Source organism: Lotus japonicus, chromosome 1, assembly GCF_012489685.1.
Source record: "Lotus japonicus ecotype B-129 chromosome 1, LjGifu_v1.2".
NCBI classification, from domain to species: Eukaryota; Viridiplantae; Streptophyta; class Magnoliopsida; order Fabales; family Fabaceae; genus Lotus; species Lotus japonicus.
In genome coordinates this window covers 94,900,619-94,922,703 of record NC_080041.1, presented here as the reverse complement: position 1 = coordinate 94,922,703, position 22,085 = coordinate 94,900,619, and the positions used below count along the sequence as shown (strand labels likewise).

Below are 22,085 nucleotides of genomic sequence, written 5' to 3'. Positions count from 1 at the left end.
GAGTTTGGGTTTATTTTAGGATGGAACTAACAAGGAGCCATTGAGGGTTTGTGAATCATCTGAAATGTACCAATACTAATAAGTATGGGGTCCTTGCGGTGTCAGTTTTTTGTGGTTTGGGCTTTTTTTTTAATTGTTCGTTTGTCGTTGCTTTTCCTTCGATAGGAATGGGTATATGCGTTTTTGGTTTGCCTCTTTTAATTTATTTTGGTATGGTTTGGGTCGTGCATGTTTTACTGTACAAATTACACATATATATATATATGAGAGGGTTGGCCTCATACCTATTATTTTCATGAAATAAAGTTGTGCTTTAAAAAAGGTAAATAGGATAAAATTTCCATGTAAATAAAGTGATACGGTTGTGTATTGTCAGTGTATAATATTTTTATACATTCTTCAAATAACTAAATGTCATGTATTTAAAAGTATTTTTTTTTTTAATTAAATTTAAATGATTTAGCTACTCATCACTGGATGTTTGTGTAAAAAATGTTTACTTACCATTAAATCATGTTTACTTAAAAATGTCATGTGGTTTTTTGAAAAACTCACATGACTTCATGTTTTAATCTTAACCATTAATGGTTAGATCTAACGGTCGTGATTTATTCTCATTTTCTCGCATAAGATTACCTTTCTCATATGATACATCTCATATGCAAAACTGCAAAGTTTTAATTAAAAAGGAATGTTTTTATTATTGTGTTAAACAATTATATTTTCTATGTAGCTTTTTGTTTGGTACAGTATATTTTCTATGTAGCTAATACTTTCTCTCTTAAGAACTTTTGTATCATTATCATGCGCGATGTTGCTAATTAAGTTTGATAAATTCCACTTTTGGGCCTCTAGCCGTCCTTGTATAAAACAAAAAAAAAATCACTTTTTATCTATTGTCATTATTCTAAATGATATATGAAAAGCAAGAAAAGAAGTAATAAGTTGGCATGCAATAATGAGATGTGAACTTGTAAACATATATGCATTATTGTAGAGCCAAAACCAAATTTGAGGATGGTTCAGTAGAATGACTAATGAACCCTTGGCCTTCTTTGGCCTGTCATGTTGAGGGATTCGTCATTTTCTTTGAATTTTCTTTCACAGTCTGAAAGTGCTATGAACTTGAAATATTGAATTGATGTTTTTGGAATGTAGCCCGAGATCCCCCTTTTTTGTCCAGCATCCACAATCAACTTGCTCCCAAAAGCTTCTAGAGTTGTGTTCCTTAGCGACAAATAAATTGCCTCTTTTTTTCCAAAGTTACTTATTATAATTAGGGACACAAACGGAGATTTTCATTAAATTAATATGGTAACTTGGCTATCATATACTACTATAAACCATTTCTTATTAACCGGTTACTTCTTTGAAGTAAAAAAAAATTATTCACACACACATAAATGATGTTTTTTTCTAATAGTATCTGTAAGAACAATAAATGAGGAAAAATAAAACACATTCTAGAGGGTGAAATAGAAAAATAACTAATATTTTTTTTAAAATAAACAAAATAAATTACACTCCTTATTATGTGCGTTTCTTCTCTCTCCGGATGATTAAATAGGAATCGGGGTAGCACATAGTACTAGAATTGAACCCATGTCATGTGCACAATCGGTATATGAAAGACACAAATTTATAATGAAAAGATAAATTGAACATCTACATCATAAAAATTATCAAGTTTAATTAAATCATAGTAAACACATCCTTATATATTACATTCATTGATGTTGAACATGTATTTCAATTCCTTCATCATCAATGGTAAGAATTTACAACCTCTGTTTGCTTGTAACTATTGAAAGTGCAACATACAGTTAGGTTTCCTATAAATCCGAATCGCCCAAAGTCTAATGATCCGGGTTATCAGCTTCACAGTCTTCCCAAGAATGATGTTTTTATATTTTCATAAAGATAAGCCATAAGGCTAGAGTTTGGAATACAACGATACAAATAATAATAGAAAAAAAAAACACGAAGAGCGGATAGGAACTTGGATGTACAACCTAAGCGATGTATTTATAATCAAAATCGAAGACTTTTTCAAAATTTCAAAATCAAAACCGAAGACTTTTTCTAAAATTTTGAAATATTGTAAGACAAGAAATTAAGTAGTTGTTTACAAAAATTATAAGCAAAAAAATAATATTGACATTAATCTCATACTGTTCAATTTTGAATAACTGATTTATCACGATCGTTCTCAAACAATTTCAATATTGTTCACAAACAAGAAAACTACTAATATTAGTTGTAGTTTGTGACAACGAAACCAAAAACTTGATAATGCTCCTAGTGCAGTGGTAAAAATATCAAGCCCACGACGTCTGCCTAACTACTAGCTCATAGACCTTATTAATTAACTTTTAATTTAAATATGTTTGAGGTCCCTGACTTTGTGAGAAGAATTAAATTGGGTCCCTAAAAAATCTTTAAAATGTTACCGTTGAGATTTTTTTAATCAAACATGTCATCATCTTTGACTAGTGAATTGTTCAGTGGCGAGCATAGTCAGCTGAGGGTGGTCACTTGGACTTTCTTACATAAGTTTTAATCCTTGTAAATATTTTAAATCATATTTCAGCCTTTCCTCTTCCACCTTCATTCACTTTCTTACATAAGGCATGTGTCCTAGGAAAAATAAGAGAAATAACCCGACCCAACAAAACACCCATAGTGAAATGAAACCAAACAACCCTATGAAGAAACCAACCACACCAAAGACACAGCTAGAGAACACAATAATTACCAAATAACACTGTCTCACCACACAAAATAACCACAAGCCAACAACTTAAAAAAGAAGGAAGGATCAGAAAGCAAAAATCCCCTACAGGAAGGAACAAGATCAATGACAAACAAAGAAGAAGACTACAACCCCATCTAAAACAATCATATGTGAAACTCATATACTTCCCTATCAGAAGGTCACTCCTCGTCCTAGTCATGACACCATACGACTCAGAAAACTCCGTCGATAACACCATCAATTGATTCCCTCCATTTGTTTCTAACATACCTGAGTCCTCAACTTATGGAGAATTAGTGACAACACATTCAACATATTCTTCCTAAAACCATTCATAACTCTCATCTCACACTTTTTAGGTGTTCCCCTGGGCCTAAGAAGAATAGTCTGACTCGCACCATGGCCAACACATTCTTCGAGATAATTAATATTGTCATTATTAGTTAAAATTAATAATAAATAATTAATATAAAATTAATCATAGTAAAGTTTATCATAAATAATTAATATTGGAATTAATATGAAGTTTGAGACAATTTTACTTATTTATTAACTAACTTTAATAACTAAAATATTTTTATATATAAAAAAATTGTTCCTAGTTTTATTTTTTTTATTTTTTTTGAAATTTATTTCACAATATGTGATTAATAGTTTATATTTTACTTCTTTTAGGAGAAGTTAAGATATTTTTTAATTAATAAATTAATAGTAATAATTGTGTCAGTAATGCAAAGGTCAAACCACTTTTATATTTTATATTTATTACTTTTTTATACATGGGAATTTGATATATTTTACAAATAATAGTAAATATAATTGGTAATATAAAATATTATAAATATTTTTTAATAAGCATATTATTAATGACTAATTAATGTAATGGTGAACGTAATTTCACCTTTATATACAGAGATTACAACTTCTAGTAAGACCGTGAAAATTGAATAGGTGAGTTTATTAGTATCTCAGAAACATGTTGAAGGTGTTAGTGGTACTTTCTCTACTGGCCATCATTGCAACACACATGTTGTCGGTACCTGTGCAGGGTCAACAAGGTGAAATTGACCGCGCTCCTTGGAAGAAAACTGTGCGTGTTGAAAACGATTTGGTTGGTAGTAATTTTACACAGCTCTTAGTCCATTGTCGTTCAAGGGATGATGATCTTGGGGTACATTATCTTACGGTTGGACAATTCGTAGAGTGGACCTTTAATGATAATTTTTGGGGAAGGACTCTATTTTGGTGCAACCTTGCATGGAATGATGTGCAAAAGAGTATTGAAGTTTATAAGTCCAAAGATGATTATATTTACTGCGGAGCGCAATGTTGGAGAAGTATTAGGCCAGATGGAGCCTATTTTTATGAAGGACTACTTAAAAGCCATTGGAAGAAGAGATATTCATGGTGAAACTCTAAGCCATTATTAGTTTGCTTGTTGAAGGGGAAATAAAAACAAAAACTAATAAGCATTTATATCCTTGTTATACAAATGTAGTACTTTATCTATTTTACAAATAAAATGAAAATTTTCCTTTATTTATTCACATTTATTTCTCCTTCCTTCATGTCCGACGACATCCATCTTTCCTGGCGGCGTGGCTTCGACCTTGGCTATGTTCGAACGCTCTACGCTACTTCGGCGTCTTTCTTTCCTGAGCCTTGGTTCTCTTGATTTGAGGACCTCTACGCTACCTCTTCTAGGTTTACGCGAGTTTTGCTTCTTATACGATGAAGTTCCTCTTTTCTCGGTGGCGAGGCTTCGATCTATCTTTCCACAGCCGAATAATTGTGTTTCTGTCCATCAATATTCTCCCTGTATCCTTCATCATTTTTTGTCGTGTCTCAATGTTAGGTTCCACGACGACAAGTCGTAGTTCTCCTCGTTCAGCCGCATCGGGTGGCCATGGGTATCCTCTAGACGGGATGAGGCGGATGAAAGGGATCTGGTGGATGAATCTGATGGTTAAGTTCAGGGCCTGGGTTTTTGATTCTCCAAGGGTGCGTTGGGTGTTACGAAGATGACTAACAGGTTTCCCTGGGTCTCTACTCTCTTCGCTGATGGTATAACAGAGGCGATAGGCTACCACTAGGTATGAAGGTTGTTTGCTTAATTTGGGAGGCTTTTGAATGTCGTCATCCAACTTAATCGCAAACTTGGGAGGCATTTCTGTTTTTGTTTTCTTCGTTTTATTTCAAGTGATCATGCTTCTACTACAGTCAAGGATCTTGATGGTCTCTTCGTCGATGGTATAGTAGAGGAGGTAGGCTACCACCAGCGTGCAGGTTGTTATGCTTAGTTTGGGAATCTTTTGAAAGTTTTCATCCAACATAATCACAAAATCGGGAGGCTTTTCCATTTTTGTTTTCTTTGTTTTATTTCAGGTGATCATGCTTCTCCTACAATCAAGGATCTTGATGGTGTGAGATTGGGAGGGGCAACTTTATCGGTGTCAAAAGTCAGATTTCATAAGGATGAAGAAAATTTGAAAACGGCCGGAGTGTCCATGGCCAGTACTACAAAATTTGTATAGCGTTGTCATACATGTCACATCAAGCAATTGCTACCAGCTCCAAAATTTCACTCAAAGAGTAAAGATCCACTGCACAAAGCTTCTACCTACTTTGCGAATCACCTTTGTGAAAATATCTCTAACCAAGTACATCATGTGGGAAAGAGCATTAAATGCACAATTGAGAGTCGTGTGGTTCTTAGACGGTCAAATAATGGCAGAGTACAGACGCTTAAACATTACTTAACCTAGAAGTAGCAATATAAAAAGGAGATTTGAAGATCTTAAGAAACTAGTGAACTTAATCAGATTTTGAAAGAACCCATCAAGTGTGAAAAAGCCCCAAAGTAAAAAACAATCTCATCTTCTCCAACAGAGATCTTACGTGTTCAACCATGTTTCTCTTGTTAAGCTCTTAGTATTCTTTTAATGTCAAATATTTGTATCACAAGTTGCTAGATCTTACACTTTCTACACCACTCTTTCTGAAGAGAATCCAAGTAGAAAAAATCTATTTATCTTATTTAGGTTTAGGAAAAGTCCTAAAAATTAAATGACATTTTTAGGAGGATTTATGGAGAATACTTGTTAAGGAGAAGTCCTATAGAATACTTGTGAAGGAAAAGTCTTTGATACTTGGTTAAGTAGTGGAAAATTGGTGAATACCAAGGCCTGGACATATCCCATTGACACAGGGAGAACTAGGATAAATCTCATGAGTTATTTATTTGCTTTAGTTTTTATATGCTTATATCTTATCTGCTGCACAAATACGCTTTTGAAAAAGTTTTTCAAAAACCTATTATTTGTTTATTAAAAAAGATTGTTTTAAAAAGACATAACTCAACCCCTTTTATTGTGTCTTTGCATTATTTCTTACAAAAGTGATTTATTAGTAATCAAAAGAAGAGTACAACCCCTCAAAGAGGAGACAAGACTAAAGAAACCGCAACACTCCGCAAAAGAAAAATAACACCTCGTCGGAAAAAAAAAAGCAAACAAAACCGAGAGACAAAATCAAAGCACCAACAAAGCCCCAAATACCAACACAGACAAGAACTGCTCAAGGCCCTATGTGCCAACAAGCCAACTTTCTCTAAGATCCTCCATCAGACCACAAATGGTCTCTTCATCTCTGCCAGGGTAGACCAGATCCACAAATTTTCCTAAAAATCAAACTTTCTAAGCACGCGCGTGTAAAATAAGGGCTAGAAGAAGAGGAAGAACTAGCTAGCCGGCAACAGGATGCACAAATTTTCCTCACACTTTGATTTCTTTGGTCGACCCCTAGGCCTACGAGGAACCCTCTCGGAGTCACACTTCACCTCTTGTTTTTTTATTTGGCCGAACACAGGGCCTGGGCCTTGGTGGAGAAAGCTCTAGAGCAGGATCCCCAAAACATACATCCTCATTCATCCCAGGTAAAGATCATTGAGATATTTTCAAGAAAAAAGATCATTGAGATAGAGCAAAAACCTGCTCCCTATCTCTTGATCAATCAGGTCCTAAAGCATAGAGCTATAACATTCAGCAAACATCAGACCTCCAAACGCCAAATCCCCTTGAGGTCAAGATGAAACAACAACACCTGCCAAGCATGGTGGAGTGAGAAGGCAGCAACAGCATGGTGTGGAGTGAGATCTTTGGAAATTTTGATGGCAATAGACAGGAGATCGAAGAAGATCGATGCACTTGACATTATTATAAGGCATGTTAATCTGTATTCATTTTGGTCTAAAGGTTAAAATTGTTCCATCTCATGCGCATTCTTAGGAATTTCTCACTTAATTAACATGTACATTTTATGCGTGTGTTATCGTCAACGATAAAGAATATAATTAAAAAAAAAATTATGCGATGCCTATGTTTCAAACATTATACATTTTTGTAATCATTAATTAAAAGCAAACTAAGGGTGCATGAATTCAAACTGCATCTTATAGGACCCATCGATCGATATCGATCTCATGATTGAGGAGAACACTTTGGCTTGGTACTTTCTTCTATATATAAAATGACAAACAATTAAAAAAAAACAATTCTGATTCTAAATAGATACATCCAACCCCACAATATTAATTACAAGTAAGTCAAGTTACAGTTGGAGCCTCAGCCAACTATGCATGGAAGCCACTCGTGTACTACACATATATTGAGCTTGGACATTCCCCTAATCATTGATCAGCATAGACATGACCCACTATACAATACAATAAAGTTCAATTGACAGAACAACGATGCTTGCAAGAGGTAGTGGTTATGAATTGAGAACCAGTACACTTTCGGAGACTACATTAATTTTATTTGGGATCGAACTAGATATATATCCCTTTGCATCTGTCATACATTAATTGCAGGGCCATGGCAACTGGCTCCTAGCTCCATTAATGTTAAGTCACTGTTTGAGATGACATTTGTTAGGAGAAGGATCGCTTTCAATCCACAAATAATTCTTGACGGTACAAAAGAATGATGCATGCCATCCTGCTCAATACATACCAAGTTCTTGTTACATGCCTAATTCAAATACTATAACACTCTGTTTGTTTCTAGGGAATTTGGCAGGAAGGAAGTTGGAGGGAGGGAAGTTGAGTGGAAAACAGTGTTTTCCATCCGTTTGGATCACACATGAAAGGAAGTGGAAGGGAGAAAAGACACGTGGGGCCCACTAAAAAGTTTTCCGCTCAAAGTTGCGATGAAAACTGACACAAGCTCTATTTCCATCTTTTATCCTACCAGTTTTTTTTCCCATGGTTATTAATCCTCATAACGTCAACTTTATTTAACCAATGCATTTCATGAACTCCTTTTGTCACAATTACTCACGTATTGATTTTTGCACTATTAAATAATAATTTATTATTTTAGGTTTTTATTTTTCACAACTGTAATAGTAAATTAAAGATAAAAAACATATTATGCTAATATAATTTCGAAGATAAATATTAATTATAATATTATTGAAATTTAAATTGATAATTTAAAAATATTTAAAACACTTTAAATCTAAATATATAGTTAAAAATGAAAGTATTTTTAAATACTGTAACTTTAAATAATATATATAGTATAAGTTTATAATATTTAAAAAATTTATTAATTTAATATGCATTTAAAAGTCGGATGTGTTTTTTAAAGAAAAATTATATAAAGAAGGGTAATAGAGTAATTATGTAAACCTCACTCTCACTTTTCCTTTCATATTCCATTCTTTTTTCTTTTAATCCAAACAACTCAAAAATCATCTCATTTTCCTCTTATATTTCTTCCACCCATATTTCTTCCTCTTGTTTTCAGCTCTGCATCCAAACATAGCATAAGTGTATATATATATATATATATATATATATATATATATATATATATATGCTTAGAATTACATTAAATTTGACTACTTACTCCTAAATGTAAAACGACTCTAGCTAAAATCATTTTCCTTTTTAATATGTGATCATTTGACCAGTTTAATATAAAACATTTTAAATTATACTAACTCCAACGTTTTGTCAAAAAATAATGAAACTTTTCCCGCTGTAAAAAAATAAAAATAATGAAACTTATCTTCATTCTGGCATACAATATGTACTCAATCTCGCCCCTTTTAAATTTTACGACCAAATATCAGAAATATGTATTAAAATCCTCTGATAATGAATAATATGTACAAAATTAGCAATGGCCAAAATAGATGAGTTTAAATTAGTGATGACTTTTGAGACGGAAATCGTCCCTTTTTCCCTCTTTCAAGACATTCTCAACCATCATCCAAGAAGCATCCCACAGTGTAATGATATCCCTGGCAGTTCCTTCGGCTGGCACAAACTCACAGAAAAAGTTTAAAGAATTGGCAAAATTCACAATATCCTTTTCTCCGGCAGCGCCCAATTTAGATTCATGTAGAAGCACTAGCATCGCGCGGGTTCACTTTTTTATAGCCGGCCTCCTTGACCGCTCTCCGCTTCTCAGCACCTCATAACCCTCTGATGTTCCACGATACCATCCTCCCACCCTGCATCGTGAATCAAGAGAAAGAAGAAGGGCAGATTTGGTTGAGTTCCTCCACCAACCCCACCTCAACTTGGTTGTCTGAACTTTGAACCTTCGAATTGTAGCCCCAAAAATTTACCTAGCGCCCAAGCTTTCCTAGCCCTGGTGGGATAACCTTCAGGTCGCAAGCTAGGGGAAGGGGACACAAAGGTTTCGATGCCAGTAGCAGACCCGTGTGAGGGAACAACGACCTGAATCTACAGTGTTGAGTTACTGGGACACGATGGGAAGAAGAAGTTGATTTTCGCGGCCTCTGTTTGTTTTTTTTTTTTGGTCAAAGGTTTCATATTGCAAAAAAGAGAAAGGCCCAAAGGCCAAAGCCCGCTATTGGGGAGGATACAAGGCAAACTATAACAGCCCAAACAAGCTGGGGAGAAAAAGAAATAATGCCAGTACAAGACATCAGTTCTTTTCAAATACAACACAACCGAAAATGATAGTCACAAGTGGCCAACTTTGCATAAAAAAGACCAAGCTTTTAAGATTCCCACGTGGTGGGGTTCTCCCAGTCAATTGTTCCACCTACCGTGAATAAAGAAAGGTTGAGAATTCCACTAAAATAACATTAGCTCCAAAGCCAATACTATTGCTCATCAGCACATATGTCCAGAAGCTTCAGTCATTTCAAAACTTTGCTTCTCAATCTCATCTCTCTCACAGAACAGCTACACAGGAGGATCCATACTCCTCCTACCACCTAAACAAGAAAACCATGAATGAAAGAGTCTCTGAGTTGTCTTGAACGTTGGAGCTGCTGGGCAAAATTGTTGTTATTGTTGTTATGTCATCAGAATTATTAATTGACCTCTCACCTAAGTCAATAAGGGCCTGGCCCATACGGTTAAGTGGCCCAACTTGACCAACCAAAGGAAAAAAGGCCTCAAATGCTTGATAAAAACCAGCACTCGAGCGGCTTGAGGGAGGAACCACACTAGACAAAATAATAGCCTTAGGCCCAGTTTGGAAGAGCTTATTTGAGCTTATCTGACAGCATAAGCTCTTATGTCAGTGTTTGGGAGAGCTTATGCAAACAGCTTATGGCAGGCCATAAGCTATTTCCAGCTTATTCTCATAAGCTACTCAGAATAGCTTATGAAAAGCAGCTTATGCTTCTATACAGCTTATTTTTAATTTATTTCAATAAATTTTTAAAAATAACTTATGAATAAGCGCTTATGTCATAAACGCTTATGACCATAAGCGCTTAATTAAGCTGTTTTTCCAAACGGGGCCTTAGTCATTGACTTCCATAGATTAATGTTCAGGTCATTCTCACGTGGCTGCCACAACCCTCTAGAAACGTGCACATTACTAACATCAAACCAAACCTTTATCAAAGTCTCTTTGTCCAAAGTCCAAACAAAAACTAACAGAGAAACTGTCCCTTGGTCTATCTTCCAACACCACAACGTCTGACAAGGTTTTGAATAGAGTACTAGAATTGGACACACTGTGCCTTTGACTTGAAAAGAAGGTGGGCTTATCTTGCTCAAAAACCGCAACCGCCGGCGTGCGTGGCTATGGCAGGGCAGAGCCACTGTGAACCCCCAATGTGCGTTCTTCATCGGAGAACAAATTTCCACCACACACATCACGCGACCGCTCTGGTGAAGACTCTTCCTCAGATTCCCATGATTTGGCCACTACGGTTGAGCCAGTGGCGAAAACCGCATCAGGCTCTTCATTCACGTACAGGGTATGTGGGGGAGAAATACCAAGTTCAGGAAGTTGGTCACCAGGAAATAGAAAGTCCTTACATGGTTTGGCTTCCACCTCTAAAGTCACCAATTCACCCTCAATAGTGGTAATCACATATCACCCTTGGGCATCCGACACGGAAGATGCAATCAAAATCCTTGCTAAATCATACTGATTCCTCTCCTTGGTATCCTGGTCCAAACGCACAAACTCTCCAAACAAACCAGCTAGAGACATGAAAAAGCTTTCATCCCAGGCTCCCATGGGAGTATTTCATACAGTTAGCCAAACATGATGTTTACATGGTGAAGATGTGATTTTTACTGGTCGAGTGGATGCAAACATGTAACTTGGTGATGCATGTTCATTGTTGAGAAAACCTGCCAGTTCTGCTTTACTCTGAAATTCCAGCGCCACTTCATATGGTCCCAAGGTGATTTCTTTGATCGTGCTTGGTCCTCTAGCCTTCAAGAAATCACTAATATCCTTAGTGCTAAAATAATCGTTGAGGTATGTAATAGTCGTTCTCTCTACTCGATCACTAATCTCATCAGTGATAGACACATTCAATTCAGGGCACCTTGCAACTTCCACCTTCTTCTTTGTTGACCACACGAGCTTGCTTAATTTATTCACCTGAAAGTTACTTTCATTCCACATGAAACAAACAAAAATCTATATGAAAATTACCAAAATGCACATCAAATTTACCTCAATGTTACTTTTTTATAAGCAAATGTTAATTATTAGCAATGTTAATAAATTAGTCTCTCCACAGGGTTCGAACCCTGGACCCTTCACCCTTCATCTCACCTTTCTTATGTCCCCTATCTCTTACCACTTGAGTTAACCCTCGGGGACAAATTTATCTTAGAAAATTTGCCTAGTTTAAAATTCTCATGTATTTTCAATTTTTTCTCTTTTCTCTTTTTTTCACTCCCTTTTATTTCTTTGATTATTTTTATATGTCTATTAATTAACATAAATAAGGATGAAAAGACATATACATAAAATAATTTCCTTTCAACAAAACAAACACATTTATCATGAAAAAAAACTTACAAACTAATATTTTCTAAAATTAATTTTATCCTTTATTAATTTGTAAATTATCTTTGACTATTGCTAAAATTACCACACACACCCTTATTTATAACAATCACTCTTATGTGCAGTGGTAGTGAAAATGTAACACATTTTAAAGAGTTGTACACATTGAGAGATGATAATGATAGGTAAGGGTGATATTAATATAAATGTCCATTATCTTTTAATACATATAACAACAACAACACATATTTTAAAAATTTACGCAATAAAAAAAATGAATATCCTGTGCATCGCACAGGTAAAAAACACTAGTTGAAAATATAAAAGATAATAAATAACTAATCAACGTTTTTATTAATGTCAAGATTAAAGTAATTTTACTTATAATATATATTACGTAACTTTAATACTGATTATATTTGTAAAAAATAAATAAAAAATTACTTAGTTTTTTTTTGAATTTTTTTCTCGATATAAAATTAAAATTTTTTTTAGAGCAAAAGAAAGTTATTCAAGGACCACACCACTTCTGTTTTTGCGGCTAGCAGCTGCTTGCATGCAAGGGAGGTTGTTGGGGATCCGGTTCCCGCTATATAAGATGTTGGTTCTTTGAGTTGTGATGGGCAAGGCACTTTTCATCCTTCGCATTCTTGTTTTGAGGTTGACACGTGCTCTGGAAGGGGTTCCATTCCTATTAGGGGCAATCAAGATTGTTTGGAAGTTTATTCAGATTTTGGGTGGGAGGAGGATGCCCTTGAGGTGGTTGCTGCTGCATTTGGTGATGATTGTGCTCTTGATTTTTTTTCTCCTAGGCCCCGTCCTCGTGGTCGACCTAAGAAATCTAAAGTGGCGAGGGTGGCGAGTCCTCAGCAGCCTAGGGGTCGGCCTCGTAAATCTGAGAGTGTGACTATCGCAAATGTGCCGGCCCCGCCCAGTCCTCCTTCTCCTTCGGGTCCTTATTTCACGTGAGCAAAGAAGGCTTGGTGTCTTGCTCAGTTTGCAGGCATGTCTTTCTCTGGTAGTGATGATGATGTCATTCGAGGGTTGGTCGAAGATATTAAAGAAATTTTTTTAGGAATTAGGGTGGTTGTGCTCTTATCTTTTGGGTTGTTGTGTTTGTTCCTTGGGTGGCTTGGTGGTTTTTTCCTTCTTTGTAGTTTGTTTTCCTTTTTTGATTATAAAATTAATTGTTAACAGTCAAATAATTCAAATTTTTAGTAATTGAATTTTTTATATGAGAAATTTAGATATTTTATAAGTTTTTAAATATAATTAGTAGTATAATAATTTATTAGTAACATATTAATAGAGTAATTAATGAAATTGATGTATTTTGTAATTAATAGTTAAAATAATTAAATATATAAGTTATTTATAAATAAAAATTATTTATATTTTGGAAACAAAATACTGTAGTTAATATGAAGGTCATGAAAGTTTATATATTGACTAACTTTAATACTTATACTTACTAGATTTTTTATATAAAAATATGAAAAGAAACAATTTTTAGTTTTGTTTTTTTTAACTTATTTATCAAAATGTTACAAATAGTGAATATTTAACAATTTGATAATATTTGAATTTTCTATTTGAGAAATTAAGATATTTGAAATTATTAGTTAATAAAATTAATAATATAAAAACTATTAATGACTAATTAATCATGTCAATAATGCAAAGGTCAAACAAATTTTATACTTTATATTTTATACTTTTATATAAATTAGAAATCCATATATTTTTATAATCAATAGGTTTTCTAATTATTAATATAAAATATTTTTAATAACTACTTAATATTTTCCTTGATGTAAAGGTCAATGAGATTTTACTTATATATAGGTAGACAAATAGCGAATTTCTATTGGGTCGGAAAAATTATAAGAGGTGAGTTTATTAGTATCTCAGAAAAATGTCGAAGGTTACAGTATTTTGTGTGTTGGTGATCATTGCATCATACATGTTGACAATACCTGTGCAGGGTCAACAAGGTGAAGATGGTCACTCGCTTTGGCAGTATAACCTTGTACGTGTTGAAAATGATTTGGATACCACGCTCTATGTTCATTGTAAGTCAAAGGATGATGATCTTGGCGAACATTATCTTAAACCAGGACAATACACACAATGGCAATTCAGAGATAACTTTTGGGGAACTACTTTGTTTTGGTGCAACTTTTCATGGAACAATGTGCAAAAGCGTTTTGATGTTTATGACTTCCATGAGGATGAATGTGATTTGCAATGCTATCGAAAAATTAAATTAGATGGAGCCTATTTTTACGGAGGAGCTGATAAACCAATATGGGAGAAAAGGCAATCATGGTGATGTTTTAAGCCATTATTGGTTTGCTAGCCGAAGAAAAATAAAATAAAACTAATAAGCACTATGAGCCATGTTATATGAATAAATGAAATACTTTATCCATTTTACTAAGAAATTGAAATTCCTATATATTTAATCACATTTGTTTTCTATAATTATTACTTTCACAAACTACTTTCTTCTAACTCTATATAATATGTATCTTACTCTCATGTTGATCATGGTGACCGAAGGATTCATTAACACCTAATTTGAAAAATATCAAAATAGCTTATTAGTAGTTCCTTAGCGTCGCGCGATATGGACTTTGACATTCACGACACGTGAGTGACATTTTCTTTTTTGTGGATTTTACTTTGAAAACTTCCTTAAGATTTACATATAAAAGTACTGGCGAATTTACATGGAAATTAGGAATATTATAAAATTAAAATAAATAGCAGGAAAATGAAATAAAAAAAATACAAGGGTTTGAATTGTGTTTAAAATATTTTGCAAACCATATTAATAAACTTGAACTCTTTTATGAAAAGAATTTTTAAAACAAAAATGTTTGTTTGTAGTAGTAGAAAAATATTTCAATTGTAAATAACTAAGAGATAATATTTAATTAGATTAATAAGATAAATTGTCATTAAAAATTAATTATTATTGTCATTAATGCAAGGTTCAAGTAAATATATCAATAACTAATATATTACTTTTTAATATTATTTTTCTTTACATATACTTTCCCAAAATTGTACACATAAAATAACATTTACACATATGACACTCTTCTTATATTGAGCATGCACAACTTAATTGTTGTTATTCTCTCTTAAACTAATATTTGACCAAACATATATTGTCAATATCTACACACTATTGGAGCTGATAAAAGTACATAAATATAAATTATAAATACACAAATGATACAAAAACAAGTTTCAGTTTCCCCTATCAAAATATACAAATCCTGATAGAGAAACTCAATCCAGACATTAGCATAAGGAGATTAGGAGATCACACAGTACACCTGCACTCAAATTAAGGTGGATAGAAAGAAGGGAAAAACTTTCATATAGTACCATAGGTGTGGTTCTTACTGTTCTCCAACCAAAACTTGCCACCTGTTCTATTTTTTTCATAACAAAAATAAATCTAGCAAACAATGATTAATTTGTAGAGCTTTCTGTAACAAAAAAAAAACATTGTCGAGCTTTCACGATCCAAGAGGATGGCAACCACTACTAGGTAAAAGTTTTTTCGCAGCGACAAATGTTGTTAGGATAATTTGAAAGTTGTTGGCAAAAATACATTTTGCAGCAAAAAAAAGTCGTTGCATGTCGTCACGAAAAGTGCCGATGCGAAAAGTTTTACAACGACATTTGAAGTCGCTGCCATTGGTGACGTTTTCACAACGACTATTTTTGCCGTTATTGTTGATGTTTTCACAACCACAATTGTCGTTGTCATTATTGATGTTTTCACAACAACTATTATCGCTGCCATTATACACTACATGTCTCAGCGACTGCATGCCATCGTTGCAATAAGATGTTTTTCTCAACAAATCACATTGTCACCATAAGTATTTTTCTCAACAATTCCTTTTATAAGACACCCTTTAATTATGGTCCAAAAGTGGCTTCTTTATTTGTTAGGGTGTTAATTTTTATTATTGCATTTGACTTTTATGATGCCCTTTAATTTTGTTCCACTAGTGGTCTCTTTATTTGTTAGGGTGTTATTTTTTTTTTATTATTGCATTTAACACCTTGAAGGCCCTTTTCTTTTGAATCTCCGGACGACGGAAGTACCACTCCACTCTTAAAATTGACATCCAAGGCTGCAATTCCAGCAAAACAAATAACTCAGATCTAAAACCATTTTAAATAGAAGATTAAAAGCCATAAACTCTACACTCACCTTGTTGTCTCCAACACTCTAAAACCACCAAACAGTCCTTCACAGTCATAATATGGCCTAACGTTGATGAAGTTTGCCAAGAAAATGCTTTAATTTCTTCATGAGGAACAATTGGAGAAAATTGACAAAGCATGTACTTTGTTGCTACGGCACATCAAAGAGCTAACAAGTGCATAATTGTATATGTCTTCCCCCTCCACCATGAACCCTTTTGGGTGGCTAAGAAGCTTCGTGTCAGATTGGGGCAGAGTCTCTGAACTAACAAAATTAAACAAGAACCAAAAAGTAATGTGTATTCAAAATTGGAAAAGATATAGAGATAGATAATATAATTCACGAAAATTAGAAAAAGTTTCCTCAAAGACACATACAACATAAAAAATTTGTCTCGTGTTTTTAAAAACCATAAGACAAATCTAAAAGACACTTGAAAAATGGAGGAATACACAAGATATTGATACATAACCTGATGGTGTATCTGGATGAGACAAGGATGGAACAGAGAGGTTGAGTGCGGCAGCGGGCAGCAAGACCAAAATAATTGTGAGTCGCAAAGAAATTGGAAATGATTAAAAGAAGAGCAGCATAGCTTTGCTTATGAGTGATCCAGTATTGGAGCGGTTATTGTTAGTGGGGTTAGCAATTTTCGGAAAAGCTTTAAAAAATAGCGCTAGAATAATGCGCCAAAATTTTAGCTTATTTTTAAATGAAAAAATAACAAGATTTTAAAATATATTTTAAATAACCATGATTGTTGTGCTTCGAGTCCGTTAACAATCAAGAATAACTTCAATTATCTATTAAATTTGAGATAAAGAATTTGAGATAAAGAAGATAAGCAACGGTTCTTTCAAAAAAAAAAGATAAGTAATGGAAATAATTAAGTTGATAGCCTAACTTTTAACAGTGTTTTATACTTTTTTTATTTAAGAGTTTAATAGATATACATTTCCGGTAAAACAATTTTACACTAACATTCAATTACACTATGTCAGTTGAATAAACATTCAAATTCATTTTTAATTTTAATTAAAATGAAATTATATTTTATGATTTAGCAAAAATTTATAAGAAATATGTAAACAAATTTTACATCGCCAGTGTATGATCGGGGGAAATCTGACCAAACCTACCCAGAAAAGGGTAGGAGAAGAAGGGAGCGAAAGACATTAGGAGAGGGTGACTGGAAGAGGTAGGAGCCCGAGCATGTGATGAAGAGGCAGTAGTCTCGAACGATGAAGGTGAGCCCAGAAGGGGGTTGTGTAAGTCACTTCGATGCTTAAGTTAGTTTTGGTGAGTTATGGTTATGGAGGAAAAGCATAAGTGTAGATGGGTTAGGAAAAATATCAAGTTATTACCTTGGCCCCCTGAAGAAAGGGGCCTTTTATATAAAGCACAAGAGCTAGGACAGCCCTCAGGAGAGGTCATAAGAGCCTAAGATCTAGGGTCTCTTCCAGCCGTTGGATCTGTCTACAACCTCTGCAAGCCGCAAGGATCCAACAGCCCAGGGTTCCTAGTGATCAAGTGGCTAGGCCTCGAGCCTTGGTCCTAGCTTTTTGTACTAGGGGTGTAGGGCCAGCGATGTGATGGTTGAGTTGATTCAAACCTCACCTCCCGTTGTGGCGTACTGCTAGCGTTGTCTTCGGTTCCTTTGTGTCCGACTTTGTCGTCGGGTCGGTACCGTAGTCGAGTGAAGGTTGTGTACTTGTTCTGGTATAGTGGTCGGGTGGTGGGTACCTTAAGTAAGGTATACTATTGGCTTGGTCGTACCCAAGTGGTTCTCAGGCCCTATCTTACTGAGGTGATGAAGTCAGGTGTGACGGAACGTTCGTCCCTTTAGGCACAAGGGGATGGTCGGTTGTTCCACCGACTCCCAAAACAGTAGTCCCCTAGTTCTGGTCCACTAAGGCAGTGGAGCGAGAACTAATGAGGTGATCTTCCTCTCCGTGTCGGGAGGGGGTCAATCATTTTACCGACTCTCAGAACAGTAGTCCCCTAGTTCTGGTCTACTAAACATATTTTTACCAACAACTTTTTCATTGTTGGGAAAAAGTCTACTTTTTGCGTCAATCCTTAAATGTTGTTGGCATACAATAGGCTATTTTCCAACGACAATTAAAGTTGTTGGGAAAAGTTCATTTTTCGCAACAATATTAGTGTTGTTGGTAAAAGAATAAATTTGTGGCAACGAGTTGAAAATGTTGTTGCGATAAACATATTTTTACCAACAACTTTTTCATTGTTGGGAAAAAGTCTATACATTTTGCGTCAATCCTTAAATTTTGTTGGCATACAATAGGCTATTTCCCAACGACAGTTAAAGCTAATGGGAAAAGTTCATTTTTCGCAACAATATTAGTGTTGTTGGAAAAAAATTAACTTTGTGGCAACAAGTTAAAAATGTTGTTGTGATAAACATATTTTTACCAACAACTTTTTTATTGTTGGGAAAAAGACTATACATTTTGCGTCAATCCTTAAATGTTGTTGGTATACAATAGACTATTTCCCAACGACAATGAAAGTTGTTGGAAAAAGTTCATTTTTCGCAACAATATTAGTGGTGTCGGGAAAAAATAAATTTGTGGCAACAAGTTGAAAATGTTGTTGCGATAAACATATTTTTACCAACAACTTTTTCATTGTTGGGAAAAAGTCGCTGCCAATTAACTTATTTCTTGTAGTTAACGTTTGACTTGAATGATTAGCAAGGCGTAGAAAATGAGAATAAACGGGGAAAGAAAAAGCCATGATTTTTTTTTGTCATTTATAATGCCATGAATTTTTCTTTTCTACTTCTCCAGCGGCACATACCTCAGATTTTCAATTTACTGAACAAAGAAGATAAAGCCATTTTACACAAGCTCTATTTTTTATTTCACTTATGGATTACATAACTCAGAAGATAACTCACTAAAGTAGGGTACCAAAGAAAGAACCACACATAAGAATTCTCAATATGAGAATATTATAAAACCATGTTTCAAAGTTCATAGGACAATCAAACACACAAGCGGAAATAAGAATTACCTCTTGAAGACAGTTTGAGCGAGCAAAGCAATCGTAGCCTCGTCTCCTCAACAGTCCACATGAATTCTCCCATTTGGATTTACTTGAGGCTCCCTATACTTGCAGAGGTAAGAGTATGCAATATTTGACGATAGGGTTTGAGGATCTTATGCTATAAGTCCCTAAAAGGAGGCTAACCCTAATCCTTTTATTAGAGCTTAACTAGCTGAAAAACCCGTGCAATGCACGGGTGACTGGATTATATTATATTTAATGTATAATATTATATTTTTGTACCTTTTTATAATTTTTTCGATGGGTTACTTTTTTTAAATTTATTTAATCTACAATCTACGTATTAATATGCATGATTTTGAAAAAAAAAAGTGCATGATTTCATTAAAATTTAATCTACAATCTACGTATCAATATGCATAATTTTTACCATTATTGTGTCTTTTTTTACTATCCTCTCATCGATAAATTTCTACAAAATATCCATTATTGTTTTTTATTTTATTTTACAGATATTTAAAAACTAAAACTAATTTCAAAGCTTATATTGTAATACATGTATAAATGAACCTAGGCACTTAAATTAGGCTATGAGCACAAAAAATCACTTCTTTCTAATTCTTCATTCTTTATTTAATATTTTTATATTTTTTCCACCTTGAAATCAAATGTAATATAGAAAAATCAAAACAAATTTATATTATTTCGTTAAAAAAATAACGTGTTGACCTGTTATAACCGATCAGAGTAAGTGGTGTAAAATTGCATCACTCTAAAAGTGGTGCATATTAGAGGTCACCTGAAAATATAAGTAAAAAAAAAAGTGTAATCAATTAATTATATTATTATTTGCTGTCTGATTTAATTATTTTTAAGAATTCATGTGTTATTGGTTTTTTGTTTTGGACGGAATTGGGATGATATCCGGGTGCATAGTTCAATAGAGTACTGGATTAAAACCAACATAAAACAAAACAAACCAAACGTAAATTAAATATGCCTTTGAACTATCCAATCACGTAATCATTTTTTTAAAAACAAATGGTAAAAAGTAGAAGAAGAGTACACGTTGGGTTCACCTTGTGAAAGTTGGGTAAGAGACAAAGAACATGAGAAGCATGGTAATTTTTTTTTATGCCCTTTAAAATATAAACCATAGTTGTAGCATGATAGTTTTAGTTTCCTAAATGCCAGACATTGTAACACACAGATAGCCAAGAGACACACAAAAAGCAAAAGGAAATGAGCGATATCCACCGTGTAACCCAATTAATTATTTTCCTCCACCATTCAGCAAAAAAGAATAAGTAAACCCAAATGAGGAGGATCATTTCTTCTATAAACCTATTACAGAAAGATAAATTTTTCCTCATGTGGGTCATTTGTTAAAGAGTCGATTAGATCCTCAGAACTCGACATACATGCTGCCAAGTGTAAGGGTGTGATGCCCCCTGGGCTCTCAAGATATATATACTAACTAGTACTTTTGACCCGTGCGATGCACGGGGGAGATTCATTTTTGGGGTTTTTTTGTGTTTTTTTGTTAAATATGTTTTTATTTAAATATATTTTATTGATTAAAAGATTATAAAAAAATTATACTATGAATTCTTATGTTTTCTTTTTATTAATTTTTTTTGTGTTGTTAATCTTGGTACAGGCACCCTTTTCCGGCATTTGTTCCTGATATAACCTTGCCTTCCAAAACATATTTTTCCATTTCAGTGATAATCAGGCCCGTACCACTGCACAATCCAGCTGATTGGTCGATGTTTCTCAAAAGCATCACTGGAGCTCTTTTTTTAGCTTTAACATATGATTAGGCAAGCCTGAAGAGTTTATTGTGTTTAAAAACTCTGGTGTATGGATATCATCTGGACTGTCATAATTGTTGTCTGATGAACATGTGTTATCGGCACTCAAATAAGTGTTCTCATCTCCGAGCAACAATGACATCATGTATTCATTCAAACTATCAACAATCTCATTTGTAGGAGCTAAAATAGCACGATCTTGGAAATTTTTTGAATTTTCGTAGTTCTGAACGAAAGATGGATAGGTAGAGTTGACAATAGAAGCCATTGCATCTCCTGAATGTGGGATCAAAAATTAGTTAATATCCATCAAAAGTCCTCCCGAGGGATGTCTAGGATTGTTTCATCTTCTATCTACTTACCTGCATTTCCATCTCCTATGCTTAATATCCATTCTGAAATATTTTTAGCTCATCAACCTCTGCAGCTGATCTTCCAGTTTGTAGCCTCATATTTTTTGTTAATGAAAGTACCTGCTCATGATTCAAAAGATAAGAACCATTGTTATAGTTCAAGTTGTTGGTTAATTTCTATTTTTGGGATTATTTGATCAATTTAAAAGCAACCATTATTGGGAGAAATGGTAATGTACCTGACAGTGATCCTAAAGATAAGAAGCATTGATGGTGGCATGGACAATATCCTCCCTTCTATCTTTAGGCATCACTGATTTTGCTAACTTCCCTATGTTCTAATTTAATGAAATCATTTGCACAATAATTTATATCAGTTACAATTTTCTGTAATATGAGTTGTTTTGGAGCCAGCATGTAATTAATCAGTGAGTTTTTTATTTATTTCCCGAGACAGTAATTAATCAGTTATCAGCTGCATACATGTTTGATCTGTAAATGTAGAAGGCTATTTATAAGTTGTAAGTTAGGAGATGCCAAGAAAGCATAAAGGAAAAAATGGTAGATTTAGTAGACATTGTTGGCAAATGA

General features: G+C 34.0%; 1 protein-coding gene across 1 annotated transcript; it reads left to right on the top strand.

Annotated features, from left to right (window-relative positions):
- Window positions 1-13,978: 13,978 nt before the first annotated feature.
- On the top strand, window positions 13,979-14,395 carry LOC130713011 (S-protein homolog 29-like). The gene has a single exon (XM_057562822.1). The coding sequence runs from the start codon at window positions 13,979-13,981 to the stop codon at window positions 14,393-14,395; it is 417 nt and encodes a 138-aa protein (XP_057418805.1).
- Window positions 14,396-22,085: the final 7,690 nt, after the last annotated feature.

Coding starts and splice junctions, on each gene's coding strand:
- LOC130713011 (XM_057562822.1), top strand. CDS start 13,979: ATGTCGAAGGTTACAGTATTTTGTGTGTTGGTGATCATTGCATCATAC.